Source organism: Malania oleifera, chromosome 6 (genome assembly GCF_029873635.1).
Source record: "Malania oleifera isolate guangnan ecotype guangnan chromosome 6, ASM2987363v1, whole genome shotgun sequence".
NCBI lineage: Eukaryota > Viridiplantae > Streptophyta > Magnoliopsida > Santalales > Ximeniaceae > Malania > Malania oleifera.
In genome coordinates this window covers 106,183,348-106,192,430 of record NC_080422.1, presented here as the reverse complement: position 1 = coordinate 106,192,430, position 9,083 = coordinate 106,183,348, and the positions used below count along the sequence as shown (strand labels likewise).

General features: G+C 37.1%; 1 protein-coding gene across 1 annotated transcript in view; it reads right to left on the bottom strand.

The window, feature by feature from the left end:
- Positions 1-886: 886 nt before the first annotated feature.
- The window catches only part of LOC131157261 (calmodulin-binding receptor-like cytoplasmic kinase 3), a 34,328-nt gene continuing 26,131 nt past the window's right edge, over positions 887-9,083 (bottom strand). The window contains exons 6-7 of the mRNA XM_058111262.1: positions 2,831-3,129; positions 887-1,305 (exon numbers count right to left, since the gene is read on the bottom strand). Of these exons, the coding sequence (XP_057967245.1) occupies positions 1,096-1,305; positions 2,831-3,129 (509 nt within the window). The 3' untranslated portion in view covers positions 887-1,095. The remainder of the gene's footprint in view (positions 1,306-2,830; positions 3,130-9,083) is intronic.

Genomic DNA, 9,083 nt, shown 5'->3' with positions numbered 1-9,083 from the left:
TATCTTTTTTCCTGGTTGCTAGGTTTTATATTTCTATCTCTCTAGTCCTGAGTATTGAAGATGAAGTTTGCAAGTAAACCGTACAAGGTTTCAGAATCATGCAAGGATCAGTACAATTGTTATATTATTTTCCTATTTCAGTGTTTTTCATGTGCCAATGTTTTCTTAGCTTTTTTTGTTTTTTTTTTATGGGTTGGAAAAAGAAAACCTAAAACATATTTTTCAGTAAGACACTTGAATATATGTATGCGTACGAGTTTTTATTTTTTTTCCTGTTTAGAAGTAGAATATTTAGGATAAATAAATTGAAGATGAATTAAGTATTATCCTCCTACGTCTTCAAAAAATATACACAAATTTAGCAGTCTCAAAGTGTATTGAGTTTTATTATTTTTATTTTTATTATTATTATTATTAAATAATAATTCAGTTAACGTGCACCATATTAATTTCGTTGAACACATATAGGACAGATGCTCATCTGGTTTTTCTTCAAAACAAGCATGACAAAAGTAACCTAAGAATTTTCTAACACAAATAAAGTCAATAGCTGGAGTAAAAAGAGTGAGGCTGGGATTGAAAAATTATCAAGTCCCATAAATATTCACAGAAATTCAAATTCAAGATTTGAATTTAGCCTCTCAAACATTGGATAAGTGTGCATCTGTACATGCCATGCAATATGGTATGTATGTGCATGTTGCTCATGACAAACAGCAAGATCATATTATAAATGCATCCTGCTACAGTTTTATCCCTATAATGCATTCTCTCAACAAGGAAAAAAATTAAAGGAAGAAAAGGAACCACATCAACCATGCCAACCAAAATCCTATAGGGACCTATTTTCTGCTTTTTCTATTTAACATTGGGAAGCAGAGCACTATTTTCACCCAAACAACCACCAGAAATAATTGCATTCTTTCAGTAAAACTGTATTACATTGAGAAATCCATCTCGCAAATAAAACATAAAAGAAAAAAAAATATACTTCTGAAGGTTCTGTTTAAGACCAGATTCTGTTTGATAGACACAGTACCTGAGATTTTTTTTTAAATATGTGAATTTAACGAGACTGCTGTGAAATTGTACACACTAGGCTCTTCTTACACTCTTAAGGTAGTCCATTCTAATTGTCCACAACTGCTCTCCAGCTGATTTCATGTCTGGCCGCTGGGCTCGTACAGGCGCTGCACACTCAAATGCCAAACCAAACATTTTGGAAAGTATCCCTGCATCAACAGCTTCCTCCATCAAAGGATCTGCCATCTCCACAACACGGCCTTCACTGTACATCTTGAATGCCTGCATGATACAAGAACCACATTATAACAAAGATGCTAATGACCGTAGAATGAGTGCTGAAGAGTAATATTCAGATGCTGTGATATTGCATTCATTTTCATGTTTTAAAAACTTAAATTTGATGTGCTTATTAGTCTCAAGTCAATAGAATTATATAATCATGCATCCAAACTCGTATCTTTGCTGTAGCACACTGATAGTGTAGAATTTGTGTATTCATGCTAAAAGCCAACTAACCTTCTCCAGGGGCCAAACGCTGAACCCCCGTTCTCCACTTTGGTCAGGATTAGGTATCTGTTCACTTTCTTAATAACCCAGGACTAGACAAACATCACAAGCGTGCATTAATGAAAGGCTAAAAGCCACTCTACATAGTTTAAGGTAATTGTCAATTTGGTCTTAGAAATTTTAATTTAGTCGAGTTCGTAGTGAATTGGAAATTCATAAGCAATGTGACCATTCTGCTCACCATGGAATGTTAAGAACCATGTGCCACTCATGCCATACATTTTATGATTGATACACAGGCATCAATTTTTATCCCTTTATAGCCCATTTTCTTCACTGTATCTTATTTTTCCCTTTAACAAAATTTTTATATATTTTTTTCTGAACCCTCAGAACACTAGTTGAGGATTCTTTGTACTATATTTTGTTGTTGCCTAAAAACTATAGGATGTCACATTCTCCCCCACAGGACCTTTTATTGAAAGATAAAAAAGAGAGTTTTTGAGCAATAAAATATCAAAAAGGAAATTAAGAAGTTGAAGACTGCCATATGTTAATTATAAAACATATCATGTGAGTGGCCCATGAGTTTATTAGTCCATAGCAAACAGAAGCAGATGAAATGATCATATTGATCCCAAATCTGAAATTCAAGGATGAAAGTGATCCAATTGAAACTTCAAGGACCATATGACCACTAACATAAACTTCAAGGTGTAAAGTGACTTTTAGACTTCATGAAGCTTGAATGTAGAAGGTTCTTAGTTTCCATGCATAATTTTTGCTGATGTTAGAAATTTTTTTGAATCTTTGGATAAAGTCTTATAGTCCCAGTATTTGCATCGAACTTACCTAATTATTGACCTTTCTTCACCCACCTCAGTCCATTAAACCTATGAAAAGCAATTTGGCTGTGCAAGGTAGGATAAGATTGACTAGTGAATAGTGATGCAGATGAATGCCAGCGTGTGTAGGTTTTCTTCAGTTCAATGGAAATCCTTATTTTCTTATTTTTCAGTCTTACATGCACATGCAGTATATTAATTGGAGACTTGTACTAATTTCAGCCTGACCAAGCTATGATCTTGACAAAAAAGTGGAGTGAGACATGCTCACCTCACTCTCTGTTCTTGAGAAGGGAAATCTATTTTAGTGATGATCCATCAACAGAAGTTCACTTTATGAGTGCTAAAATTTTATCCCATGTCACACAAAAATGTTCATGCCATGCATTTTGAATTTTCTTAACAATCACAAACCACACAAAAATTTTAAGAAACAAATTAAGAGGACTTACCCATCTAAGTGTGACCCTCTCATCAGCAGCTTTCTTCAACTCTACAGGACGGCGGCCTGTCAGAATTTCTAGAAGTAATACTCCGAATGAGTACACATCGCTCTTTGTAGTGAGTTGGTAGGTTTTCATATAGTCAGGGTCAAGATAACCAATTGTCCCTTTAACTTTGGTTGAAATATGCGTTTGATCAGAGTCCATGGGACCAAGCCTGGCAAATCCAAAATCGGCCACTTTGGCTCTCAAGCTTTCTGTGAGAAGAATATTGGATGACTTCACATCACGATGGATAATTTGCTTCCCTGTTGTGAATTTAACAAAAAATGAAATATCAAACATGACACGAATGGACTCATAGGTCCAAGATATATGACGGATATGTTTTTAATTAAAATGGGAAAATATGCCAGTAAAGGAAGAGAGGAAAATAATCTTATTTTTCTAGTAATTCTCTACTGTTGAGCTACCACTCGGCCCCAACAGATTAAGTTGTTAGGGGATGGACCAACAATGTATATTAGGCTAAGACTCCTCACATGCCATCCTGATAGCATGTGGAGAGGCATACAAACAAAAGATGACAGGAGCAGCGAAGTTGGAACCCAAATCTCCACGCTCCAGATAGACAGCCCTAATGCCACATAAACCTACCACTTTGCTCCAAATGCTTAAGCTGTCAGGGACTGGACCAACAATCTCTATTGCCCTGGCATTGTCAGTTGTGGTGCAGCAAATAAATGAATGAATGAAATATAGCTACTCAAAATTCGCAGCTGTGATCAAATTCATTTCAAATTACACATAATAGCTGCCTAGGTGATCGTAATGTCTTTTTTTTTTCCGTAATAAACAAACAAGTTTATTAGAAAAAGAGAGCAAGAGCATGTTAGGCAACCACATGTTAGACAACCACTTTACCTAAAACTTAAATTGTTAGGTTGTGAGCCAACAATATATATCAAGCCTTAACATTCCCCTGCATGGCGGGAAGAAAAACACACGATAAATAACACCCATTACAGGGAATACAATAATTTTTTAAACACCACACAATAAAAGCGGGCAACGAGACTAGAACCCAGGACATCCTGGCAACCAGCTCTAATACCATGTTAGAGAAGCACTATATCTAAAAGCTTAATGTTTTAAGATTGTGGGCCAACAATACATATCAAGCATTAACAGAGCACATAAATAAGAAGAATAAGAAACAGGAAGGATAAGATATCCTCCCAAAATTAAGGGAAAAAAAAAAACAAAATGGAAAATCCAAAAACAAATAATTACGAAGAAGCTCTACTGGAGCAAAGCAGTCCAATACTGTTCTAAATCTGCCATAGGCAAATGCAGAAGAAAATGATTCACTGAAACCTATGACAATGCAAAAAAAACCCACTCTATGCCAGAGCAAGTTAGGAAAGCCATATTCTTGAAAATTCTGGCATTTCTTTCCATCCAAATGCCCCAAAAGATAGCCATAATTGAGCACTCACTACAAAGCTTTTCTCTCCTGTTCCCAAATCCCATAAAACTCATAGCACAAAACATCTCCAAAGAGGAAGGCCACACCCATTTCTCTCTAAAAATATAAAAAAAGTTACCTTATAGAGTCCAAGAGATAGGAAAATGTAAGAACAAATGCAAATAACTGAAAAGTACATTGCATTTGGTCAAACACAAATTATACATTAGGATAGGGACATAGGGTTGGACAAAAGTGAGGGATTCTGCAGTTAGGGGAAAAAAAAAGAAAAAAAAGAAAAGAAAGGGAAGATAGTGGGAGAGACTAGAGAGTATCTAGTTTATGTATGTCACTGGTAATGCTGGAAGACTTAAAGAAATAACTCGATGGCCATCGGTTGATGCAATATGAGAAACAAGGCTGGGAAACAAATTCAAGATATTTGCACTTAGTATTTCGTTAGGTCATAAGTGAGTAGTTTCTGTAGTTTTATCTATTAGGGAAGGTAGTATCCCAGTATTATTTAGTTTTCATAATTTATTAGCTTATTTGACAAGCATATTAGGTCTTTAAATACCAATGTTATGCAATGGATTAGTAGATTTGGATGAATTGAGTTCAGCATTCCAGTTATTGATGTCCTATTATCCCTTAATTTCTTCCCTTCTATTTTATCCTCTGTCCTGCATTTGGTTTCAGAGCAACTGTTTCTGTGCCAATCAACTTCTAAGAGCGTCCTTTAATCAAATCAGGTGCCAACAAAGAGGCAGCTACAAAAAAAAATAGGAGAAAGAGATAAAAGAGGAAAAAAAATATTTGTCAACAAAACCTTGCTGGCTATGGGAGAGACAACTCAAGGAGCAAGTCATCGTATCTGGAAATTGACTTCTCTTCTCTCCATCTTCAGTTGTGGACGTTGTGTTTGATAGATCAAACTGGCTGTGGCCTCATAAAATCTGAATCAGTCAGATGCCATCTCTCCAATAGTCAAGGCATTAACTACAGACGAAGTTTGCGCCCAACCAAGTCTTGATATTAATTTTGCAGTTGCACCATGCATTAGTGTGATGATGAGGATTATAGCTCCATATGTCCCTTATCCTTTTCCCTAAACAACAGAGGTGTTTCACTAGATAGTGTGAACTTTTGGGGATATCTGTGACAAGTCCAGCCAATCATACACGAAGAGGATTTCTATTTTTGACAATATGACCAAGGTCAAGTCTTTTCTACTGATGCTCAATCTTGAATGCAATGCATAAATTCTCGACATATTCCATTATCACTCGGAACAAGTCTTTTTTGCTTAAAGTTGTCAATGGCCATTCTGTCCGGATGACCAAAGTACCCTCTTCCGCATTCCTAAAACCTAGCTTCTTCCTCTATGTGTTCTTTCCCCAATATTGTCACTTAATTCAACTGAAATCACCACCTCAGACCCAACCAAACACGTTTGAAACCCAAAATCACCATTTTGAACAACATGGAACCTATCGAAACCCCAAAATGCCACATTCAAACTTTAAACTGCCACCTTGAGCTCCTTGAAACTCTAAATCATTGCAGTGAATCCACCAAAACCCTGAAATAGTTAGATCAAAGCAAAATTTAACTTCATTGAGACCTCAAACCATCCATATTGAAGCCCTAACCCCATAGACAGATCCATTGGAACATCAACATTGACAACAAATACAATTGGAACACCAAGTGTTCCCTTAAACTCCAAAATTCCTAAATTGCCCCCAATCTAAATTGCCCCCAATCGAAACCAAAAAACACCAAATGCACCCTCAAACTTGAAAAGTCACAAATTTTCCACAATCAACCTCCAATACCAACCTTACATTTGCACCTCACTACCATTCCAATGCAATCCCATTCAAAGACCCAATTTGGCACTCAATTTCACACAAAACCCAAAAATTGAACCCCAACTTCAATCCCATTTGAAATCTTTGACCCAAACCCATCCAAGTTCAAAATCTCCAAATTAAGACAAGATTAAGCTTCAACTCTCAAGATCAAGGCTCAATTCAACCTTAATTTTTTAATTGAAGCTCAATTATATTTAATTTATAAGGTAGGGACTTCATTGAATTTTAGTTTCAAAATTGGGATCTCATTGACCTTAATTTTCACAATTGGAGCTTAATTAGAACCTCAATTTCTCACATCAAGTCTCTATCAACACCTAATCCACCCACTTAGACACACACATGCACTTCTACATATCAAAGTATTGTGTGAATGGTCAAATGGTTAGGCCTTGCGTTCCGTATATTATATATAGACTTTACAAGAATGCTATACATGGAAAGTAAATAAGTTTCAGCATGATTCTAGCCCTATACATGTAAACTATGATCTGTCAAAATATATGCTAACTGTATAGAATAATGAATGAAAAAATAAGGAAATAATTGTGGGCTGAAATATGGAAAGAAATCTTTTGCAGTTTGCTGTTCCGTTGACAGCCCCCCTCATATTGATGTGGGTTGATCAACAAGCATCAATTTGCTACTTAGGAAGCAATGTCGATGACGTGTGAGAGCCTTGGTGAAGATATCAGCAATTTGTAATTCAGTGGAAATATGTGGAAGAGTAATAACACGAGCTTCAATCGCTTCACGGATAGAGTGACAATCGACTTCAATATGCTTCGTGCGCTCATGATAGACAGGATTGGCCGTGATCTAGATAGCACTCGTATTATCGGCATGTAGAGGTGTAGGATCGGTCTCAGAAAAATCTAGCTCAGCAAGCAAACCTCGAAGCAAAAAATTTCAAAACAAGCACAAGACATCGCTCAGTATTTAGATTCCATCGATGACTTAGAAACTCTGTCTTCTTGCTTCTTACTCTTCCAAGAAGAGCCACAAGCCGCAAAAGTTGTTGTGGGGGGTACAATAACAGAAGTCTGAAATGCCTGGGCCTGACGATTTTGCGAGCGGATATGACAATCTTTAATAATGTGACCCTTCTTCTTGCAATAAGAGCAATATTTCTTGGAACAATTAGCAGTGATATGCCCAAATTCTTTGCAGCAAAAACACTGCAAGGTGCTAGAATGCGCAGGCGGTCCTTGTCGTTGAGCAGCATAAGCCACAGGGACAGACCCTGAACTACCATGAGATTCTGCCAGAGTAACTTGAGTTCTAAGTCGTTCTTAACAAAGTAACTCACCAAAACAAATATCAAGAGAATGAACAGGTGAGCAATTCAGTAGAGGAGCGAAGAGATTCATACTCGAGGCGGAGTTTCATAAGAAATTGATCACGACTCGTGAAGACGTTGAATAATGGGAAGAGAGGCAACAGGAACATCTGTGGTAACCAGGTCAAAATATTCGTTCCAAAGAGTCAAAAACGCCGAATAATAGTCTTGGATGGAGCGATTGTCATGTTGAAACATGGCAATCGCACGCTCTAACTGAAAATGACGGGCACTGTTATCTTGATGATATACTCTTTTTAAATAAGCCCACATGAATTGAGCGGTGTGATAAGGTCGCAAGTTGGGGACAATATGTGGCTCAACTGAGCCAAAAAGTCAAGACATAATCCGAGCATCATGCACAGCACAGGAAGGACAAGCCGCTGAATCCTTGGATTTATCAGGATTGGGTGCACAATCCGTGCCATCAATATGACCCCAAAGACTTTTTCCTTCAAGAAAAGTTCCAATTGGAAAGCCCGCATAGAATAATTGTTGCCCGTAAACTTGGCACACACAAGTGCGGAGTCCATGCTAAAGAAAGAAGAAAATTGAGAAGCCAAAAAAAAAAAAAACAGACTGCTGAAAGAAAAATACTACCAGAAAATCGAGAAGCCCAAAAAAAAATCAAAGCAGGTACAAAAAAAAAAAAAAAAGATCAATCTGCCTACACTAAAAAATAAATATTGAACAAAGAAACCTGCTGTGCCGAGAATCACAAGGACAGAGAAGCACCAGAAACAGCAACAGAAAGAACCAAGAACAACCTGCCTGCACTAAAAAACAAATCTTGAACCAAGAAACCTGCTGTGCCAAGAATCACAATGTCAGAGAAGCACCAGAAACAGCAACAGAAAGCTGTTCCGATCGACCTGCCTGCACTAAAATAAATTTCAAACCAAGAAACCTGTTGTGCCGAGAATCACAAGGACAGAGAAGCACCAGAACAGCAACAGAAAGCTGTTCTGACAGCCACTCAGTCACAAAAATACCGAAAAAACAGAGAACCAAAAAATTCCAGAAGAGGATAGACCCACGACAGTCACAGAAGTGAGAGACCCCTCTGAAACTGAGAAGACAAAAAAAAAAATTCAAGGGAAAAAAAATTAGCAGTCGGCAAGCTCTGATACCATGTCAAAGTATTGTGTGAATGGCCGAATGGTTTGGCCTTGAGTTCTGTATATTATATAGGGACTTTACAAGAATGCTATGCATGGAAAGTAAATAAGTTCTAGCATGATTCTAGCTCTATACATGTAAACTATAATCTATTAAAATATATGCTAACTGCACAAAATAATGAATGGAAAAATAAGGAAATAATTTTGGGCTAAAATAAGGAAAGAAATCTTTTTCTGTTTGCTGTTCCGTTGACACTACACACCCAATTCCCCCTCAAATTTCTCACATAACCCAATCCTCCACATGGTTACACTAGCCTATATCAAAAACCCTTTATAACCCAATCCTCCACATGGTTACACAGGCCTATATCAAAAACCCTTTATCCCACATCGGAGAGTGAAGTATTTCCTCCATTTGCCCTACCTTTATAAGCTTACTTGTCCCACATTGGAA